Here is a 24,000-nt window from a genome sequence, read left to right as displayed (position 1 = left end):
GGCTGATGAATTGGAGTGAATATGAGTTTTGATAAATTCCACGTCAGAAAGTCAGACATCTGAACCAGGAAATAAACAAAAAGGCAACACTCATTTTTCTATGACATAAATCTGGAAATACATAAGTGTATTTGTTTAGAACAACGGCTCAAACTCCATGTGGTGGTATTTGGTCAGTTTAATGGTAAAGGACACAAATGTCTGTTATTTTGTTTTTGCTTTTTGTTCCCAATGATTATCATAAGCAAGCATCATTAGTGGAAGGTGTACCTGTTGTCACTGCATTGTTTCCTGTCAGACTCATAAATATGAATTCAGCGCTCTAATTGTACACATGCAGCCCGAGGAGGAACAGGAGAAGGTGTAAACACAAAAGAAGACGCATTCACATGAAAACCACCATACACACACACATACACACACGTAGGAGCATTAAAAATTACTTCACTGACGGACATATCATGCTACACACCCAGGTGCAGCATGATAAATAAGTGCCACACTGCCTTATTAGTCCCAGTAGTATTCCAGGTAAGAACAAATACTCCTGTTTGTGCGTGTGTGTGTGTGTGTGTGTGTGTGTGTTTAAAGTGTATGTGAGTGAAAGCAGGAGAGGGAAAGACGAAGTTATTTGGTGGCTTACTGTACTCATTTGTGCATGGCATTTAGAACGGAAGAGCCGCGCCAGTAAATCTTTCTGGATTGAAATTAAATAAAGTGAGGCGACAGGGAGGAGGAGAAGAGACGGGCGGAGAAGAAAGACGGAGAATTACTGCAAGAAGAGTACTTTCTTCCCCTCATCGCTCTTGCCGAAAGGCCAAGTGACAATTTGAACAATTACCCGGAGCCATTACCTCAATCTGAAGCTGGCCGCTTGAGGAGACACAGACCTGTGAGTGAGTGGCTGAGGGAGAGTGAAAGAGTGAGGGACAGCGAAGAAGACCAAATAAAGACACCGACTGAGAAAATGACATGCGGGGAAGAGGAGGGAGTAAATCTGACAGTATTATTTCACTCGAAGTATTCAAAGCATAATTTACCACTTCCACACCTCCAGAACAACAAGACAGAAACACAGCGGAGAGAGATTTGTCTGACTCGACCAAACAAAACAGTTTATTCATCTCCAGAGTGAATACTCTTTTTATTTCCTGAAATAAAAAAGTACGTCTTCATAAACTGTATCATATTTTATATAATATATAATGGTTCAATGTTACTATCAGTATGAAAGCGAAATTCTGCGTAAAATGCGTGTAATGTACAGCGAGCCGGTTATTATTACAAAATGATATTCCCTGTTCGTTTTGGAATAATGGGCAGATAGCTGTGCATTATCTCACTTAGAACATGGCTGTTTGGCTCACAATATTGATTTAATATTGAATGAATGTATAGATAGAAAAATGATACAGTATTCAACAAAGCTGTGTTAAAAAAAAAAAGGAAAAATCTCCACGTTTGCAGTGGTAACAAACTACAGAGGTAGCTTTGTTGTTGACTTTCATTTGGATGGTAATTTTTCCATTTAGCAAATTGGGCCGAGTAAAATTTACTCACAAGTGGAGGCGTGAGCAGGAAAAATCTAATCTCAGCCTCGAGGTTTCTCGCCAGCAGCAGATTTTAAAAACAGAAAGGGGAAATTACTTCCTGACGCATGTTCCAGCTATTTCTTTACGAGGCACAAACATCGGGCAGAGCCCGGTCACAGGCCGCAAACAAGACCAGGCGGAGACTAAAAAGGTTATAGAGACTGAAATTTAATTAGTTTTGATTATCCAAATGTGGGTCAGAATGTGGTGAGATGGGATTAACAGTTTGCTTAAAGTGTTTTTATTAAAGAAGCTGATCGTGGCTTCGAATCGCCACAGCTGTAATGTTATGTGTAAAATGAGACGGGGAACATGAGGAGCGAGTCCACAGCTGGTGTGGCTGAGGTCACATACATGCATGCGATCACGCAGGCACAGCAGCATATAAAACACCCAGATGCACACGGTCCGGACAGGCCTACTGTGTAATTGACACCCGGCAATATTTCATATTGACAGCTACGGGAGTGATGGCGTGCAGTGAAAACAGAGCAAAGATGTAAGGAATGGTAGGTGGGCGCAGAACAACGTGACGGACATTCCTAAGGTTTGGATTACATTTCACCGGGTGAATAAAACTAAATAGATTAGCGCTTGGCAGTTTATATTTATTAGTGGCAAGTGCACGCAGGTTTCATTTCTGCTGAACTATGTGTCGTGTCGCTGTAGGTTGTAAATCAGGCGAGATTGCTGGTCTTGTTTTTTTCTGGTGGTTCATCGGTTGGGCTAAATAGTAGAGCGTCATTAACACTCAATGCACTTCTCTCTCTGTTCTTCCCTATGCGGCCCTTACGTCTTCCTCAAAACAACAGCCTCCTCTGCTACTGCCACTCGTTCAGCCTCAGTGAGGTTAACCGGCCACCTCTGAGAACCAATCATATTCCCCACAAGAACTGAACCTCGCAAACAGGTTGTTCTACGGGGAATACACGGTGGTTTTAAAAAAGGGATGTTTGTCCGGTGAGGAGTCCCACGGGAGGAGGACTCACCACTCAAGAGGCCAATCAGGCATGGAGTCACTTTAACCAGTGACCTTGAGGGATTTGTTGTGTCCAACTATCTACAGGAAAGAAAAACTGTAACACTATAACAAGAAATAAAAACTACTCCTCCGTGGAATCAACACGCTGTGTTGTGATAATATTCCATAAACGTGACTCTCAAGTGTAGCTGAATTGCTAATACGGTTTATATTAGCGTATAATACATATAAGATGCATCAACAAAGAAAAAACTAAGAAGAGGATAACAGAGGGGGGAGGAGGAGAGGAGTTGCTGTGTTTCTGTCACAGAGCAGACAGAAAAAAAACATGTGTGGATATGATAATAATCTAATAAATCGTATCTCATCAGATATGAAAGTGCAAAATCTGAATAAAGGACAGGAAGAAAAATGAACACACAGATGGAGGGATGTAGTGGCAAAGGACAGAAACAGATGAGATATGAAGTGAAGCACCTGGTTCCACAGCCAGAGAAGAAATAGGAGATGCAGAAACAAAAAATGTGTATATTATCCTCAGAGAAGAGAAAATGGACAACGTGGATCAAAGGTTAAACATCTGGCCCAGGGGTCAAGACGATGAAGCAAGTCTGGAAGCTGGACCCAGAGTATTAATGCTGACAGTGTTTGGACAAAGATGTTGACGAAGAGGCGTGAATAAGTGAGATGGACGGGGGTAACGAAGGAGGGGAGGAGGGAAGGGGGAGGAGAGGCAGATGAGAAAGTGTGTGCCCTCTGACCTTTTGGGAAAAAAGACAGCGGAAGGATGAAAAGAGAGGAAAGAATGGAGAGAGACATCCGTCTTTGTTAGAAGAGTGTGATGTGACAAAGCATGTCTGGATTAAAGAGAACACGAGGACACCCTGGGCACCGCTCACCCCCGACCTTTTATAACATATATTAACTACACACAGACACACACACTGCCGCCATATGTCGGAATTCACCAAAGAGGGGGAGAAAAGTGACTTCCAGCCTGTTTTATCAGTGCTTTCACTTCTATTTGATTCAAGTTTTACTGGTTGGTTGAGATACAATTGGTGTCTTTATATGTGTATAGTCTGCAGGTATGAGATATATAGACTGTGATAAAAGAGAGCAGTAAACCAAGCCACACTCTGTTGTTGTTCAATAAACAAATTCAATTACTGTTCACTTGATATCTGTGGAATTATTCTGAATGCTTATCGGGATAAAATATCCTCCCCAAAGGCAAGTCTGTACAATTTATGTGCAGAGTATATATATGAGGCGTTCCTAGATATAGAACAAGGCCTGACAAAAATAAAGATTTCAGGCCTTTCTTAAATTACTTTTGGTACGGGTGGACTTCCGGAGGCATTCTTATTTATGTCTCAATTGTCTTTATTGATCCTTTTGCGGTCATTCCAAAAGGGAAATACTTTTATCGGTCATAAAACATTAAGTATGAAAGACTAAATCAACGGTGCGCTGAGCTGTGAGCATTACCAGCTGTGGCATACTGGGAAACCTTCGAGATGGAAGGCCACGGGGTCATTAAAATCAAAGTGTTTACCCCCTCGGGAGTATTAATGTGCTTAGAAGTTTTCATGCCGATCTGCCTATTAGATTACGATAGCGCAGGAGTGTTTGTGAGAATCCATCATGCTGAATCAATATCTCACAGAAGCTGACGAACCTATAAGAAAAAGGAAAGCTGAACATGAGACTTGATGAAAGAAAGTAGACACAAATCCATCCGTCTCCTACACACAACAATGCAATAAACTGGACGGTATTGAAGGAAACCAATACATTTCTAATTAAATACATGATGTCCCTTTTGTATTAGAAGAGTCTCTTGTTGACACGAGAGGGAAGTTTATGGGCTGTCCAGGAATGAGTAAATGCCATTGCAAAAGGTGTAAATTAGATTCCTCTGTTCATTCTGCCCCAGCGGGGGTTTTGACCCAACATTGGTGCCGGACCCAACCTGAGTGGATCACAAAGACCATGAAGAATCCTCTTCTCAGGGACCAAAAGGTCATTCTGAAGTGAGGCCATGCTGTTCAGAGTGGAACAAAAGTAGTAAGAAAATATAGATGTCTTTTTGTGTCCGTGGTTCAGGGTCTTACCATCCCGACGGCCTCCTCATTAAGGGGGGGCCTGGTCTCTGTCGGCTGGGGGCTGAGAGCTGAATCACTGCTGCTTCTCACCAACAGCGGGGTATCTGTGAGCAAAACCACAACACAAGGACACAAACACATCACATAAGTGCAGGTAGCTTTGAGTGTTTTGTTTTTTTTTCCTGCTACTGAGGCCTGCTCTTAAAGATTTGAGTGGCGACCTGAAGATCGGTAACACGGCGATAATGTTTACTCTTCAGAAATTCTTCTCTAACAGAGACACAAATCCACGTCTACAACATGTTGCTCACCACAGCCTTATGAATACATGACATGAGCAATGTCAGTGATGCCTGTTTATAAAGCATGCCTGTATCCACTGGATAACTACGGACAATGTTTAGAGTAGAAGTCCTGCAGCCTGTAAATCAACCACTTCCTCTTCTTTCTTTGTTTATAAGAAGAATCTGCACGAGGAACTTTACAACACCTATGACTGTAAGTCAGAATAGTGAGAGTCTGCATCTGCACTGCTTCAGAATATACAGCCAGTGTCCCCGATACCCGGCAAGTATGTGTATACACACACGCATACACGCACCTTACAAAAGCTTCTGCTATTTTGATTTTTGAGTCATAGTTCAGCCAAATTCAAGTCTAATAATAATCCTTCAGATGACAAGATACAGACCCGGAGCTCGTCATGCCGCAGTACAGAGAGGAGCGTCTTTACGAGTGTCAAAGCATGCTGGGGATGTAAGAGAGAGGAGTGATGAATATTCTTATGTTCTTAGGTTGACAAAATGAATTTCCACTCTGTTGTTCGCAACGTGCCATCAGTCCAAGTCAATGTGTGCTCACAAACAAAAACAAGAACATCCCGACATCCAGTGCAATGAACTAATAATAAGCAGCTTTTGTGGGACAAAATGCTTCTCACAACATATATTGAAGACATAGAAGCAGCAGAACATAAAGCTCATAGATGTCACCCATTGGTTTGTGTGGTTTTTGTGAGCCTCGAGTTCGCCATCTTGGATTGTGATCGTTGACTTTTTGCAACCAGTGAACGGAACTGATTGGACTAGACGGAGTCTACTTTACTCTAAATGTGACCATAATTTATAACGTCATGCTTTACGGAAAAAGACTCGAGACTATGAACTCATGTTTACAATATTTACTGAGGTAATAAATCAAGTGAGAAGTAGAGTCATTTTCTCATAGACTTCAATACAATACCTTACTTATTTCATTACTTAATTTTGCAACCAGAGTCATCGCCCCCTTATGGCCATTCAACATAATGCAAGTTTATGGTACAAATACGTGAAAAAAATATATGTATATATGCATATGGTTGTTTATTAATTTGGGCGGCAGCATGTTTTAAAAGACAAGTTTTCACAGCTTTGGTATGTAGAATTTAATCAAATAAGATTTAGAAGATTTTGTATTTTACTTTTTCTCTACAGAGCCAACTCAAAACTTTTTCAAACAGTTGTGTCTGACTTCCAATGAAGACACACTGTACTGAGGCAGAATGTACTTTGTCGAACAGATGCTCGAATAAGGCACATTACTATCTCCATGGAGACTCCCAAAAGAGTACAATTTTCAGCTCGTTAAAATGAAATAAAGAAAGAGCAATGGTGGTAAAACTGGTAGACGGCGGACACTAAGTAGAGGATTAAAGTCAAAGAAAGCATGAACCTAAAACATTCACTGTGTGAATGAAAAAAAAACCATCCACATCTGTTGATTCCATAGTACGCTGCAGCAGTGTGATCAGAAGCCCGTTCCTGAATGTTGTTCTTGGAGACGCTCACCGCTCCATGTGCTCATTAGGTCTGCGAGGAGCAGCCCTGAGCGCCTGAGTGTGTGAGAAGTTAATGCACGATCCCTTCCTTTAATATCCCTTCAGTGAACACGCTGGCGTCCACGCGTCCAAATGGCCAATAAGCGTCTGATTTGCAGCTCTCTATGTGCATGTAAGTAACATATGATGGTGTCTCCCTCTCCACAGCTCATCAGCTCACTGCATAAAATCATCATCGAACAGAAGCTGACGGATGATGCTCACCACACCGTCGCCTGGTGCTTCTGGTGGAGCTTGAAGAAATAGTGAAATGGTTCGAAAAGTCAACACTGCGGAAAGCTATCCAAATAAATAACATTTATTACTGGAGGTATTATTATGATGTGTGTGTGTTGCACTGCCAATCCTCAAATCTACCAGCCCCATTCATGGGCCCATCAATCCATATATACATTAAGAACACTGTCATGTTAGCCGCTATAGTTCCACTGGGGATAAAATGAGAATGGCGGCGGTGGGGGTGGAGGGGACCTCGGAAAGGGTAGACTACTCAGAACACATGCCAAATGATATTTGTAGGGTCATGTATTGATTGTCACAAAATGGACCCTCGGTGCTCTTAAGACCGGCTGTGGGGTATGGATTACATCAAACCCCTAATCAATTCATCTTCTTAAAGAGAGGCAATGAAAGACAGATAAATGAGCGGAGGACAAAGGACGTACAAAATGAGAAACAGTTGGAGGAAGCAGATAAAGAAATGAACCCACTAACAAAGGAAAAGATCATCAGTGAGATACAAAGACAAGATGCACTAAGTGCAATGAAACTGACGATTAAAGAAAACCCCAAAAATACCCAAATCGTCAAGACCTAAATGAATTTAAATATAATGTAATTATATGCTTATCCTCTTCCCAGTCTTAGACGGAAGCAGACGTGAGTCTTAGTCAAGACGTGGACCCAGAAAGGATGTGGTAAAAACGTTGTGTTGTGTGAAGGTACATGCTGTCTGTATCCAGTGGCACATTAAGATGAATTACAACGACCATCGAGGGACAAATAGTGACGCTATGAGGTCCATATACCTTGAGAGGCCTTACAGGATCAATAGTTTTCTACTAGATTGGCAAACTGCAGGGTCAGTTTCAGATCACCTAGTAATCCCCACTTGTCCCGTCTCACTGCAGGACTAATACTACATGGAGCTGTGTGCTTTTCTCAATTCCCAGTTTGAACATCTTCGATTCCTTTCCTCGCCTCATCTCCTCAATCCTTGTCCTCACCCCCGACCCGCGATCCCATGGGAGATGTGAGCAAAGGAGGCGAGGAAGGAGAGAAGAGTCGAGGTAACAAAATGAGTCGTCCTCTGAGCCGTCATTTTAAAGCGACGTCAGGATAAGCAAAGGGATTACGAATAACATTACCAATGGCTTCCTTCTAATCGAATGTCCCAGTAAGGTAGAGAGCCTGCATGAACAATACCAGGACCGAAATGGAATTAAACTATGATCTATTCTACTATTTATACATGTGCATTTCTTACTCGGGCAGATCAATATATCCTGTGAGAAAAATGCCTATTTCTGAATGTTCTTTACTTCAAATCATACAGCCCAACTACTGTATATGATGTACACATTGTTGGCCACTTGACATTTCTGCCTCCCCTTCATTACTCTCAAAATCTTAGCAATGCTGACAATTACAGCAGCTGCACGAGTCCCGCTGAAGTGCACCACTCGAAAAAAGAAAAAAAAAACACTTTAATCAACGGTCTTGTCCGCTCTAATGCTGATCATGTATCACTTCAGCACTGTGATGCTTCAATTTGAGCAGCGGCGCTCATCAGCACCACTAAACCAATGTTTCGGACTCTGTAGTAGTCCTTCTTGGATTCAAGTGTGAAACCTCATGTGAGCAAGTAGTCGAGGGAAAGAGAGAGAGAGAGAGAGAGAGAGAGAGAGAGAGAGAGAGAGAGAGAGAGAGAGAGAGAGAGAGAGAGAGAGAAAGGACAGTGAGAAGCAGAAGTATAGAGAAAGAGAAGGAGACTTGGAGGGACGGTGAGACAGAAACAAGTGGTTGGAGTCAGAGGAAAAACATAAGACAGTGATAGAGGCCTAAGTCTGACCTTCTCATGCTGACAGTGATAGTTTCCAGAGCTACGTTACCTCTAATCTACCATGACAGTCACACATTACTACTAATCTCTGCTGACAGGCGACCACGCCGAAACAGACTAAACTTCCTGTCTTAACGGTGTCTGGATCATACAGCGAAGGCCCCCTTTCACTCAGGAAGGTCATACAAGCCGAAACGTCAATTATGTCAAAGCGAGTAGCACAGATGCAAGATACAGGACTTTCGCCGTAATAGACATGATATGTGAAATTAGAGCTACGAGTAACTGGGCGTCAGGATTTTTTTTGATCCGGCGTGGGAGTCCTTGAGCTCAACAGACCGCGTGACGTCCTTCAAGCCGACTGAGAGATTTTAATAGTCTCATCAAAAACAACAAGAGCAGAAAGTAATGAAATTTTCTGATATCCTACTCACAATAGATGGATGAGCCTTATCATGCTCCATTTGGCCCATTAATGACATTTTGGAAAACAACCTTGACAGATTATGTTTAAATGTCACGCGTTCATCGAAATGGATGGTACGAAGTCTACGGACTGTGCAACACAGCGGAACCGGAGTCCACAATTCATAACTAAGTGGAATCCGTGATCAGCCAACGGAAAGCAATGCCTTGGTTTTAGCGAACTGCCGGTACACTCGCTCCATCACCCCGCACGGTTTGCTGTGTTGACGCAGAATTACGTTTTGGACAAGTTACCGTGACAGCTGTAAGCCATCTCGCACTCGCATCTACAATACCTCTGCTGAACAGGCACTTGACTTGACATGAGACAGAAAGAGATGAAGGAAGGGAGACAAAGAGGAACCAGGAGAAGAGCGGGAGGAAGAACGAGAGGGAGAGAAAGAAAGGTCATTCAGATAGGTCCATTCCACGTTACAGTAAGCAGACGCAGACATCAGAGTTTGTCCTGCCGCCTGACATTACGCACACACTTCCTGTCCTCTGCTTCTCCTCATATGATTCTCTTTCATCCCCATCTCATTCTGCATCTCAGAGACTGCGCTGCCAACATTTCAGCTGTCCTCATCTTGTTTCCATCACTATCCTGCAGAACATGCCCATGACGTCCTGACCTTTGTCTGCACTGTAATTTAAGGTTAACATCATTCCTATTGTCTAGCGTAGGGGAATAATAAGAATATACTGGACCCAATAAGTAAACATGTACTTTATTATTGCTTTCTTTCATTTATGTTTCAACTTTTTAGCCATCTATCCATCACTCCAAACTGGTGTTTTGGGACTTGAGTACCGGCCCTCACTGACGTTGCCTTGCAGTCTACCTCCGCATCACATTTCAGTCCCAGTGAACCTGCTTCTTGTTTCACATCAGTGGTGACATTGACCCGTCTGTGCACCGACCTACAGGTTACATCTATAAAGTAAAATCTGGAGTTTTCCCAAAGGACTTTACATTCTTTAAGTCAGAGGAGCCCTTTGAAAAAAACTATGTGTCAGTAAACCTTTGAATTACAAAGTCCCAGAAGCAGAGGAGGGATTTCTGGCACAACTATAACTCCCATTAAAACAACTTTATTGTTCTTATCCTGCACGTGTAGCTCGACTGTTGATCTCTTCAATGCAGAGTGCCAGCTGAGTCAACGGTGAGGGAAGTACTGGAAATACCTGGCGTATTTGGTTGCTCAGAGCCAGCAGGCGCAGACACAGAGCGGTCATCGTTTGCCAGAGATAATAACATAGAGTGTGGCCTGTCGTCATAAGAAAAATACGTTGTCTAATTTGGGGAAAGAAATTAGGATGTGATGACAAATGCAAAAGCCTCATTGATGTAGAGGCGGAGGTGAGGCAAATGTCTTCTTGCTTGTACAATTTGTAAAACCTTTTTAAGTATACAAATCTTCTATGAATCAACATAAAGTACTAAAAGTAAAGTATATACAAAGAATGTAGTAATATAAAGAAGAGCTACCAAATGTCAACCACTCAAATCTCAAAATCTAGCTCTAAATTGTCAAACATCTTGTCGTCGATGTGTCAATCTAGAAACACAAAGACTCCCTTTGATTTGTTGTTCGGGCCTTTGGGTGTCGGAGTGAGGCACCTCCAAAATCAATACACCATTTAACATAAATGTATGTTATATACATGAACAATGACTCACTGGACTTGAGGGCTGAGGAATTGACTTCAATCTCTCCCCCTGCGACCGGCTGGAAGACGGAGAGCTCAGCTTGGTAGAGGTCGGGGCTGGGGGCCAGCCTCGAGTTCGCCACGCCCCTCTGCTGGGCTTCCTGCTCCTCGTACACAGCCATCAGCTAAAAAGGGATAAAAAAAGAAGAAAACACACAAAATGTATGTTATTTGCTGTAATTCTTCTGTTTTTTAAATCCATTAGCAGCAGGATTTCTTTCTTTTTCGTCCTTTTTCTTTTTCTATTTTTATAAATCTCCCAAACTTAGCTGCACTCACTCCTCGCTCTCCACTTACACTGAAGATAGAGCCGCGCCAATGCACTCAATTCAAATGCATAATACTGTACAATGCAAAGATACATTTATAAGATACAAAGATATAGATTGTGAGCTAAAGAAAAAAAGAATACACACACAAAAAGAAGAAAAAATATGAACCACCTTTGTTTGAACACAATTTCTCAGTTACCTTGTGGATGAGGACGCCATAGAGGACGTCCAAGGAACCCAGCATTCCAGCGACAGAGTGTGTGTCTCTACTGTGTAATAACCGCCTCCATCCGTGTGTCCCCCCTCTTTGCATGTGTGTGCGACCCCCTGCTAGCTCTACCTGTGTTATATAGTGGAATCCCTGTCTATTGAGTATTGCACTGAGTCTGCGTTTAGCCTAACATAGCACGGGGCTTGTCAACACAGTGTTCTAGGGGCCTCCACGTAAAAAAACCTGAATAGACCCGTGAGTGTGTGTGTGTCTGTGTGTCTGTGCGTGTGTGTGTTTCATGTCCATAGTGGCCAAGAGTAAAGAAAGGGGACTTTGCCAGTAAAGCCAGAGGCTTCCTGCTACATCGGAACCAGCAAGTGTGCAACATACTCTCTCACTCATACAGACGCATGCTGCAAACACCAAAACCATACGAGACTGTGCAAACTAGTGCACGCGCACACACACACACACACACACAGACAGATGTGAGTCACTGCACAGTGATTTGCTGGCTGGCTCTTCTGCACAAGAAAGCAAAAAAAACTGATGCCAACATTTTGAAAATGTAATTCTAAAGCGCAACGTGATGCCAACATTTTAAACTAAAAGCTTACGCAGGTGCTCGTACAGAGAAGTCCAGCGACAGCATCTTTTTTCTTTTTTTTTTTCCGAGGCCAACCTGATGATTAAAGCAGATTTGCACTGGTAGTTTCTTCATTGGGTGTTTGATAAATTAGGAACCGGGAGGAAAGAACGCAGAATGTCTTGCTCTTGCTCTCTCTCGATGCGTCTCCAGCTGTCAGTTATTTTCAAGGTACTCGTGTCACTTAATGCACCTGCAAGCCCTGGAGCACTTGTTGGGGTGGAACTGAGTGTCGAGGCACTTATTCTCGAAGGCTTCTCCTTGATCTGCCGTAGCTTGGACTGGACCGCATTCGTCCGTCACTTCAGACAAAAGCATCTGACGAAATTGAAAATGGAAATGTACAAAACTCCATAGTGAAAACTGAAGATTTGTTTTCTTCTTGTATGTCTGTCTGTAGATTCACTTCCTATATATGTGTTCTTTCTTTCCAGCATGACCTCACCAGACAGAGAGCAGAATAATATCAAGTTATACAATATCACACCTTTCTTATCCTCCCGACCATCCATATCTCACACATTCATATTTTGACACACTCCCCTTTTCTGTCAAAAGCACATCTTTCTCAGCGTCTTCTCTTCCCTCTTATCAGAAATGTCCTCTGACTCCTCTTTTTACTTTTCTTTCTAGCTTGCTTATTGTTACCTGCTATCTCCTTTTCTCCTTATCTCTGACCCCTCTTCCGTCTCTGCACCTCCACCTTTCTGTCACGAGTATAAAACCTTGGTTTTCTCATGCAAGAACAGCTATTTAAATTTACTGACTACTTATAGCTAGTTCAAGCCTCCTTTTGTGCACAAATTGAATAAACAAAATAAAGAGTTTCGGTAAATGTGTCTGTCAGAGAGAGTACAAGACTATTTCTCCCAGATAAACACACACAGAGGTGGGAGAGGATCTTAAAAAGAGAACATCTGAAAGAATGACAGCAAGAAAAATGGTCAGACAAATTCAACATAGTCTTGCTGGGTCTCTTAAAAAGCAGAGTTGGAAAGAAAAGGACAGACAGACGAGAGATTAGGACTTTGCCTCTGTTCTCTTTGACAGGAGGCTCAAAGACCTGCCAAACAAAATGACACCGCATCCCGAGCTTGAGAGGGAGAGAGGGGTGAGAGAGAAAAGGTGAGACTGCGTCGACAGAGCCAAAGCTCGCAGAGAAAAAGACAGAAATGGCCATGGAGAACGTGATGAACAGAAGCCGAGACAGGATTGTAATGATAATAATGAGGGGGACTGATAGATGTGCCGTGCTGGGAAAAAACTTTGGGATGTCAGCGAGTAAGAGCAAAAAGCAAACCTGAAGCTTGAGATTGTCTGAGAGTGTCACCGTGTCAAGTGTGAGTGCAATGATGTGTCCATTTTCGGCAAAATGAAAAGTTACTTGCTGCCAATTCTTTCTCTGTTCCTCTTACACCACGGCCCTCAAGACTGCTGCTGTGTCGTACGCTCAGGAGATGTTTCCAGGCTCAATACACATCAGATGCTTTTCCAGCATTAGCGTAATGAGTTAATCGTTTCTTCCCGCTACCGACGCGTGTCTCCGCATTACTGTTATACGTGACGGTTAACCTCCTCATCAGCTATGCTGTCAATAACATCAACAGGCTCGCAGATGGAGATGCTAGTAAACTTCACTTTCATCTACCTGTCAAGACAGACATTTTACTTTGATCGTCTCGCTAACAACCTCATGTAAAAATGCCTTTATCCATCTGCTTCAAATGCCTCCGGGCGAGGAAGAAGGCTTTGTTTTGTTTTCGTTTTGGAAGAGACGCATCATTCGTTATTATTATTCAGGTAAAAAATAATAATTGTCAGGTTCAACCACAAATGGCAGTTGAGTTAGTTGGCTTAAGGACACTTTGCTACGAGTCACTACTTGAGTCGTAGCAAAAAGGCGTTTTATGAATCCACAGTGAACTTGATCTTGACCTTTGATCAACAAGAGGTCTAATCAGTTCATCCTTGAGACCAAGGTTTACATCAGCCCAAAATCACAAAAACATTTGGGAGCTGTGTTTCGCCAAATTACAAAAATGTCCATGACTCCATTTGGGTTGTCAACTATACACTATATTTTTGTTCAGCTCTAATTAAAAGCACACATAATCTCAGAGGGTAAAACACTAAAGCAAGCTAAATCATTCCCCGAGGGGTTACTTCTAAGCTTCCTCTCCATCCCTTCTGCACTCCCTCATATTTATGGTTACTGTGCAGTCAATAAAGGTTCACACGGGTTACTCAGGACAAGTACAGGCTAGTGGGAGGTAATTCTGTGTGTGTATGTGTGTGTGTGTGTGTGTGTGTGTGTGTGTGTGTGTGTGTGTGTGTGTGTGTGTGTGTGTGTGTGTGTGTGTGTGTGCGAGAGAGAGAGAGAGAGAGAGCTTGCTGGACTACCTGACCTGAGAGCTTGGATCAATGGAAAGGCTTGAGCCAACACGCCAAAATCAAACGCTTCCTCACAGAGTCAGACACCAATATAACCAAGTCTCAACATCTCAGCCACACTTTTTCTCAGGACTATCGCCAGAAGCTTGTAAAAAAAAAAACAATAAGATAGCAGGATTTGTATGCTTGGGTGTGCAGCCTTTTTGCCTTGTTTGTGAAGAAGGTTTTTGAGACAACGACAGAACTGGAGCAACAATAAAAGCCAGGCGTTTCCCCATCACGCCTTGAGTCACGCGGTCGGTGGGTAGCAACTGCTGCGCCTGGCTCTAAAAACTGCAGTCGCCTCGATCTTGTGAGGCTACCGTTGACCGTGTGCGCACGCCGTCAAAGCAAGTTGGGATCAAGTCAGACACAAATCTAACCAGCATGCATTGCGGGGCGATCAGCGGTGATCGATTGTGCGCAGGACTGGCTCATCTCAAACGAACCCAATGTCATTAAACTCCACGTTTCAATAAGATGTCAATCAAGCACAGACTGTACTTACACAGTCTTGAGAAGAGGTCTAATTAGAGACCATAAGTGAAAACACCTGTGTGGGCGCGTAGGGCCAGAGCGCATAGAGGTTTCATAGGTCCAACTGAGGATTTACTTGCCATCAACTTTGGACATTAATTGTGTACTGTATATCATCAAATATGAGTGTGTGGGGCCAGAGAATGACACGCGGTCACTTTAACGCAAGATTGTTTATCTACAGACAGACTCACTATGCTGCCGGTCTTTTTGAGTGATGAAAAAGACATAATTCAATCGCTATCCTTGTAAATACCAACACGATTTACAGAGAACAGCCGACAGCGATATTTTGAAGTTCAGCTAACTCAGGTAATCAACATTAATTGACTGCAGCTAAAAAGCATTAAACATGAGAAGCTTGCGAACAGCAATAATTGTGCCCCGGATTTTCGGGCGTGCAGAAGGAAACGCAAATGATATACAACATTATACACAGTGGCATGTGCACGCTGTTGTGTGCACCGCTCAGCATCTTCGAAAGTGTGTATATGTGTGTGCGTGTGTGTGTGTGAGAGTCAGTGAGTGAGTGAGATCAAAGCGAAGGGGGTGAGGGCTGGAGAAGTGCAGAGTTGGTTTCTTTCCTTTTATTAAAATTAAAAGAGCATGTGAAATTTAAATAGGTAGATTAATCGCAGTTCAGGATTTAAGTGCACTACATGGCATCGATAGTCGCACTCACACACGCATACACACACACACACACAACCATCCCTTTTCACATCATACCCTTTATAATCGGGTCGATTAGGGCCTGATTGATTGCTTTGGAGTGGATCGATAGAATGCAACAATCAGCCAAATGCATGAGCACACAGCAAGTACACACACATACACACACACACACACACACACACACACAATGTCTCTCCCTCACACGCACACAAAACAATCTTTAAATATGCTTAAGCTATCTGTACACCACTGAGCTTTGGTTTCCATTTATGTCCACTTACCATAAAGCAAATACAAATAGTGTGTGGCGCTCAAGTGCATGTGTGTGCTTTGGCACCTTGTGCAGTCAGCAGTATCTTGAGCAATGACCAGCCCATCAATATAGCCAGGTGACATGGCTACACCTGTCCATCAAGTGTGTGTGGGGGGTGGGGGGGTCTGTATATGGTCAGCACAGTCTGGTTACAGCTGGTTTAATTTGTTTTGTGTGTGATACATCAGAGGATTGATGGAAGTGGTGAAATGGTACACAAATTCTCCTGAAAGAAATGCTAATGTTCTGCCATCTGCGCTATTTCAGCTTTCCGTGTGGCTTTTTTATTAAGAAGGAATATTAAAAATGAACCATGATCTAAATAATACAATAAATAAGGATCAAACATGTCATCCGGGTTCAAATTCACACAGCTTTTACTCTGGCGTAACTGTTCCCCTTAAGAAAGAGCAGGTTTGATCACTCAGTGACACACACGCACAAACACAAACACACACACACACACACACACACACACACACACACTGACAGTGGGTAGACTGACAGCACCACCTAGCTCTACACTACAGAAGCTGCATCTGAAGTGCATCTTTAACCCCTACCCCACCTCCCCCCACGTCTACTGTCTGTTATTGTGTCCTTTATGTGTTTTCTACCCAAACAAAAGAACTGTTTTCTGCCCGTAAGAAGCAAAGCAAGAACAAGACAAAGTAATGCCATTACTTTTGTTATTCTCCGTCTGTCTCTCCCAGCTGGAAGAAAGAGAAGCTGCATGTGAAAGCGACGGCTGAGCGCCTTGTGGTTTATGTTCTGAATGTTTTAAACACCATCCTTCAGCTGCGTTGCTTCATCCAAACCCCTCTTTTGATATAGCATCAAAGTTCAAACACAATTTATTGTCTCATAAAGTAATCTTGATGCAGCACGTTGCACAATCTGGCCGGATTAGGTCACTCGGCTAGGCATACTGTCAGAAAGATAGCATGAGAAGTAACTTCTGTTTAAAATAATTGTGCAGATCACAAAGAGAATTTGAATGAACCCTGAGGCGGGTCAGCTCTTCTATGCCAGGCTATGTACAAGTTGGCCTTTTTGTCTTTCATCAGCAAATATTCCTGCTTAGCCCAGTTTTCCCCTCCGGCTTCCCTTTTGCCTCCTCTCTTTTGCTTCCTCTCGTTCCCTCTTCCTTTTCCTCTTCCCTGGTTACCTCCTCCCCTCATAAAGTGGCTTCCTCTCATTTACCCTGTCTCCTCTTTGCTTCTCTTTCTCTCTCGCTCCCTTTCACCCTCTGCTTTCCCTTGGCTTTGCCTCCCGTAACCTCCTCCACAGCTTGCCTCTCCAGCTGTCCCCCTCTCCCCTCTGAGTTGTGGCGGTTCCTTACAAATCAGCAGATGTAAATCATCATGTTCCAGCACTTTGCTCTATTGGAAACACCCACGAAGCAACAAAGAGCCCATCGATTAACACATGAATCTGATACACCCGGGCTCACTCGCTCAGTCTCCCTCCTCTAATTCCTCATTCTGTTTTATTCTCTGTCCCGTCTTTCTTGTTTTCTTCTCTTGTGATCTGTAAAGAGTCCAACGTCAACAATGGATCAATGCACAGATCAGAAAACACACATCACACAAAGGGATACGAATGCCCCGTTGAAGCGTTCATATAAGCAATGCAAAACAGGGACAACTCTCACACACACACGCGCACACACACACACACACATACACATCTCTCTGACTGTGACCCCTCCAGTGCAATCGATACTTCGCCATGGTAATCCATAACCGGGGATGGCGGTGTCTCCGAATGGAGAATATGGATGAATGAAATTCACCTGCTCAGCAGTTTAAAGAGTATGCGTGTGTGTGTGTGTGTGTGTTTGTGTGTGTGTGTGTGTGTGTGTGTGTGTGTGTTTGTGTGTGTGCTGACCCTCCATCGATCTGCAGGCCTCTTGGCTCTCAGAGGAGCATTAGAGATCCGGACGAGACGGACAGGGCCGAAAAAGACCAATGGGGGATAGAAATATTGTGAATTATGAAAAACAGGGTCATAAAGACAAATGCAGAAGCAGGGAGGAGAGGGAGAGAGTCGGTTGCAGACATACTGTACAGACAGTTTACAGACGAACGTAAGATGAAAATACAGACGGAAAGACGTTATATTAGACGTATTATTCCAACTGCTGGAAGTAGATCGTCCTCCATCAGCGCAACAGTGACTTTGTGAACTTCCGACTGCAGACCTTTAGTAGCTACTTGAGCTTCCTCAGTAATACAGACGGTGCTCGAACAGGCCTTGCATCCAAATTTGCATGCATGTGCGTGATTGTTTGTGTGTGTGTGTGTGTGTGTCTCTCCCTGAATTCATACATACTGTATAATGTATTATGCTTGAGGAAGAACACACGAATGCAATAATGTGTGAGCGTGTGTCTGAGTGTGTAAGCCATCCACCACCGCCATGAGGCCGTGGTGGAGACCACACACGGCCATATGGAACCGCATTATGGAGACACACAGTGGCACAGATGGACACATTCTGTGCAGGGCGGGCCATATTCTCCGTGATCCACCAGTCGCAGTCTGAACGGCTGCACGCAGAAACCAAGGGAGGCCTATTGACCAGAAGAGACTGCACAGGATTCACCCACTGGGAGGAAGGGAGGAAATGTGGATCAAAGCAGTTTTTCCTTTCAAGGTGGCTATAATATTCACAAAGTCGTTTTGGTACGTAATTACATCGAGGTCTGAAATGGTAATGATTTACTGATGTTAACGCGCTATACGCATAGCCTTTAGAAGTAGTCAGTGTTCAAACCAGCGTCAAGGTCTAGTCTCCAGCTCTCATATCCCCTGATAGCTCATTTATCCAGCTTTCCTTTCCTCCTTCCTTTCCTTTCTTTCCACAGCATCTTATCTCATTCAATTGGCTCTCCACATAACAATGGATGTCTGAGTGGCTTTTCAAGTAGGATTTGCTGTCTGTCAGATGTGACTGATTAGGCTACACGCACACACATGCACACACCATTTTCTCTCTCACATACATGCAAACACAGTTTTCACACTCGTGCACACACACACACACACACACACACACACACACACACACACACACACACACAAAATGTTTTGAGGTTGATTATCCCGGGCTTAAGGTGTCAGAACGCTAAGCAGTAATAACTGTCAGCTGACAGTCCTGAAGCTAAAGCTCTGATCAATTCAGCACACGCACATCCATGCACACACGGACACGCACAAGAATTAGGAGAAGAGATTGTATCACACCATCTACTAGTCCGTACATCACTTCTCAAGGGGGACTGATAGAGTGAAGGGACAACACCATTTCCAAATGTTCTTTGACAATGTGTTTTTTTTCCTTTAAAAAAAAAAAATCTCTTTTCGCTTTGAAAACTTTAAGCATGTTTGGTGAAGCGTCGCTCTACCGCTCTTCACATCTGCTGATTGCCTGCTTTAGCCATTCAAATGTCTATAATCTGTAACCACTTTGGGGATTAGAGGGTTAATTGTTGAAAGGTTGTCTTCTGACCCACAGACAGCTTATCTGCGTCGCAGCTCAACGAGAACAATCAATCTCACCATGCCACTTCCAACCAGTGCAAGGAAAAGAAAAATACTTTCAACAACTTTCACTAATTCCACCAGGGAAGGAACAAATGCATCCATTTCTAAAGCCGTCACCCAACGGCAGCCTGAGATGGGTTGTTCCAGGTCCGTGTCTTTTGAAACACGAGGGGCTCAATACAACATCCTGCGGTTCACAAAGACAGTGTTTATCACGAGGGCATTACATTTCACAGTCTGCTATACTTCACAGTAGTTTGATAAGGATACAATCTATAAATATGTAGGAAAGAGTGTTGTCTCTGACGATGCACACAACCACAAACGTGATTGTTCACTGTGTGGTCATCATCATCAAACAAATATCAAACCGGGTCATGTTTTATACAACGGATCTTTGGTTATTGAGCACAAAACCAACAATACTTTAATTTTCACTAACTATGTAACCTCATGTTGAATCCTAAAAAAGACATATGCATAGTAGGATTTACTGTCATCATATGAGTGACATTTCTATCTGAAACCGTTGGATATTCAGTGCTGTTTTTGATAAAATGTACCATTTGCTTCTTTCATTATGTTACTCCAAGTTACTTTTTTCATTCTGACCTTCATTCTGACCAAGTGATCTTCTTGTAAAATAAATAAATAACATTTTAGAGATTGCTACTGGTTGCATTGAATTACAAGAGCTGTGCACGGCTTTTAACAGCAAGAGTCAGGTTGTAAAAATGTGTGAACTTTAGAGCCTGTGCTTCGAGTCGGTTTTCAACCGCTTTATAGCAACAGCAAGTACTATGTGACCAGGTCCTCCTCCGAGCAGCTGCTAAGTGCCAAAAACAAAGATTTTAAATATTCAACATCATCTTATACTCGGCAGCTAAGCCTAACTTGTGAGTCCTTGCCGGCTGTAGCAGGAGGTTTAGGGACAAATTGAGGTTGGATGGATTGAACTTTCTGAAAGGGGATTTTAAAAAAAAGAAAAAAACAGAAAAAACGTTTTGTTAAACTGTATGATGAGTATAAAAACAAGTAGTTTTGTGTCAAGGTATTGTCTTTCTAGCCGAGAAAGATTTAACTAAGTTGAGAATGAAGTTAATATCCAACTGAAACAGTTCATGAAAACACCTCTGACATCGCATTAGCTTCGGCTCCATTTCTCACGGATTCTTCCCATATTATTTCACTTCTCGCACAGTGTCTTACCTCCACCCCCTCAAGGTGGATGACGGAAATGATGTGACGCCCACACAGAGAACTGATGATCTTTGTGTACGTGTGTGCGTGTGCGTTTGCGTGTGTGTGTAGGGGTTAGGCAATTAAATGAGCCTGTTATCATCACTCACACATTCAGGGACAGGTTCACTCTTTATAAAGCTCTCACCGCCCAGCGCATTACTCTGTCAATGTATGTAAATCTTTCTGCTAACTGCTGGTAGCTTTGTGTGTGTGTGTCTGTGTGTGCTGAAAACACACGCACACACACATACTCACACAATAAATCTCTCCTGGACACACACACACCACCCACTGGTTCTCTTTCTAAAAGGGTGACATGAGAGGTGGTCCTTCTAACATCTCTATGATTGAGGTGAAGAGTAAAGCTCATAGCCAACACAGAGTGATTACATTAGTCTTCAGAAAAGATCATATCTCTTATTCATGAGACCGTGAATCAAATCCGTCTTGACACTAAATGATGTGTACTTAAAAAGGGACAATCCACCTTAATACAGACGACGCACTGCCAACAGCTCGGCTGCTAAATTATCTCTATGAAGTTTCCTATTAGCTTGCAAAATCTTCAGTGTATTTTCACGCGTTTTCCTTGAAGCAGCCCGAGGCCCGCTGCAGGAAGACATGCATACCATCTTCAAAGACTTAAATGGGTATGACTTTTAAGTTGTTAGATCAAGCAGCAAATTATGCTGTGTCAGTGTAATCGTAATGCACTACAGAATGGGACTGGCAGGTCTTCAGGGGTTCCATGTAAGGGATTTAAAAGCACATATACACGGTAATAAAATAATTATTTAGGATGAGATCATGTCTTCTAATTACTCATTTCAGGAGCAATCGGTTCTTTTCATTTGACAATAGCTTGTGAAAAGAAGTTCATATTCAAGAGGAATTTTAGATTCTGTTGAATATCTTTTGTTAACCCACTGAAATGATACCTACCTATCAAATAATTGATTGGTCGATGTAAAAAAGACAAAATAATAGTGTAATATGGATCTAACTGGATTGCATATTTCTTTTATACTTAAAATAGCCAACCAGTGGGCACCTGCCCATATATATTTATACTAGAACCTGCCACCGGAGCCCATTTATATGTCATATGTATGTATTAGCCTATGAATGACCCTTTTTTGTTATCATTCTGTCCTTCACGGTTGTTTTCCTGTGTGTGTGTGTGTGTGTGTGTGTGTGTGTGTGTGTGTGTGTGTGTGTGTGTGTGTGTGTGTGTGTGTGTGTGTGTGTGTGTGTGTGACTGAAACAACAAGCATACGATGGACCAATGGTGAGTCATATGGTTGTTTAGTCAGTCTATTCCGAACAAAGCCCCCACTCAGGTACTTCATTAAGATAATTCATCAACACAATGAATATACGAGGAGGTGGACTTCATGACAATACCAATTAGCAACACACACACGCACACACACACGCACACACACACAGTAGTACTGTGTATTCTCTATTATAGGTGGGTCCCAGGTGCAGCTGTGCTTTCTTAATTAAGACCCAAGGTCCATAAAGACTACAGGCTTCATGGTTTATTATATTCATAATTAACCCTTTGTATTTCACCCTCCTTGCCTCTCTCTCTCTCTCTCTCTCTCTCTCTCTCTCTCTCTCTCTCTCTCTCTCTCTCTCTCTCTCTCTCTCTCTCTCTCATTTCAATCACTCCGTTAACCCCTTCTCAATCACCTAAAATCAATCTTCCACGTCCTGCTGGTTGGCTGCCTCATGCTGCGATCTCGTGCCCATCTCACACACTGTCACCATTAACCCCTTGTTTGTCTTTATATCCCCGTAGCAAGTGTAATTCTTTAATTAACCGGCCTCCCTGTGTCTTTGTATTCACTCTAGCAATTAACTCTTCCACCCTCCCGCGTCTCCCCTCATCCTATGCTCTTTCAAAGTGGGTTCTATTTGTCTAGTTCCCGCTCTCTAAACGCTCTCATTGCCATCGCCTCGCTCCTTCTCTCCGTCTCGTCCTCCATCCCGGTATTCTCTCCATCTCTCGCATACGCCATTACTCAATTAACCCTCCCCTCTCCCCCCTGCGAACTCCCTCCTCTGTATCCTGGCTAAGGGTCAACATATGTTTCAGGTCTGGATCACGTCTGTATGTGCCCTTGACAAATGAAGAGTCCACACACATACACACACACACACACACAGGCACTCGTGTGCACTCTTGAGGTGTGACTCATAAATGATTGGCTTCATTAGAGGAAAGGGTGAAAGAAAGAGGTGCGTGGTAAAGGGGAAAGAAGGGGGTGAGAGGAGGCAGACGAGTGGAGGCTAAGACATTACTAAATACTAGAAGAGGACTCGGGACATGGAGCGAGAAGAGCTTTGTCCAATGAAAAAAGACCTGCGAGAGAAAAACAGGAAGCAACAGGACAAAGGGTGTTTATGGTACAGTGTGAGCGGACTGACAGCGAGCGTTAATCAAGATAGACAAGGTGTGAAGGGAGAACTAATTTGAACAAATAGGTGCGTTCTCGTGAGGCAGCACAAAAAGCCCGGAAGGAGTAGACGTGGAGTACAGCGGATGAGTCAAGAGAGGACAGCGGTGTGAGTTGAGGTAGAGGATGGGTTGAGGTGAAGGTGAGCGGGAGCACTTGGGTTCATTATGGTTAGATCTCAGTATTGTCCTCTCCTTATCCCGCCATGATGAGCAACTCGACTCTCTACGCAACAGAGATAATGACGCATGAGCCAAAGCCTGGATGACCTTTCGGAGACATTTTCCATTAATTGGAAAGAGAGCCACATGTGTCTTAAAGCGCCGGTTCCATGTAATGTTTAAGGCTGTAGTAGTCGATATTTTTAGGTTATCTTGGTATTTTTCAGTCTGTGATGATTACAATACCTACTCACAAGTTGTTGTTTTTTTAAAAGGTGTTTTTACATGAAGTTCATTTTAACCTGTTTCGGTAAAAAATGTTCTATCTTAATGCAATAAGCTCATTGATACCCTTGATAGACGTTGTAGACTTGACGGGACTTTGAATCTAGAAGAAATAAAACATATTTTAGCATAATTTAGTTATATATATATACTTCAGTTATATATACATACTTATATACCATGTGTTTTCTCTTTTTGATTAATTAGTAACTGAGAAGCAAGACACAAAATTCAGTTTGAACTTCACTGTGGCGATGAATTAACTGCATCAGCCAGCTTAACGTGATGAGTGTTCGTCCAAGCCTTAAAGGAATTAGATTGATCTGCTCATATGCGTGTGTGTGTGTGTGTGTGTGTGTGTGTGTGTGTGTGTGTGTGTGTGTGTGTGTGTGTGTGCGCGTGTACAAACAGAAATAC

The 24,000-nt window shown here is 42.9% G+C and overlaps 1 protein-coding gene across 3 annotated transcripts in view; it reads right to left on the bottom strand.

Moving 5' to 3' along the window:
* Positions 1 to 24,000, bottom strand: part of pard3bb (par-3 family cell polarity regulator beta b) — a 180,865-nt gene that overhangs the window by 134,142 nt on the left and 22,723 nt on the right. For all 3 annotated transcript variants that reach the window (XM_068572961.1, XM_068572959.1, XM_068572960.1), the window contains exons 3-4: positions 10,770 to 10,923; positions 4,692 to 4,786 (exon numbers count right to left, since the gene is read on the bottom strand). In XM_068572961.1, coding sequence (XP_068429062.1) covers positions 4,692 to 4,786; positions 10,770 to 10,923 — 249 coding nt within the window. The remainder of the gene's footprint in view (positions 1 to 4,691; positions 4,787 to 10,769; positions 10,924 to 24,000) is intronic.

Source organism: Clinocottus analis, unplaced genomic scaffold (genome assembly GCF_023055335.1).
Source record: "Clinocottus analis isolate CAN_PGR_092001 unplaced genomic scaffold, fCliAna1.0.p SCAF_12, whole genome shotgun sequence".
Taxonomy (NCBI): domain Eukaryota; kingdom Metazoa; phylum Chordata; class Actinopteri; order Perciformes; family Cottidae; genus Clinocottus; species Clinocottus analis.
Note: the sequence above shows the minus strand (reverse complement) of the source record. Positions and strands in the feature narration are given on the sequence as shown.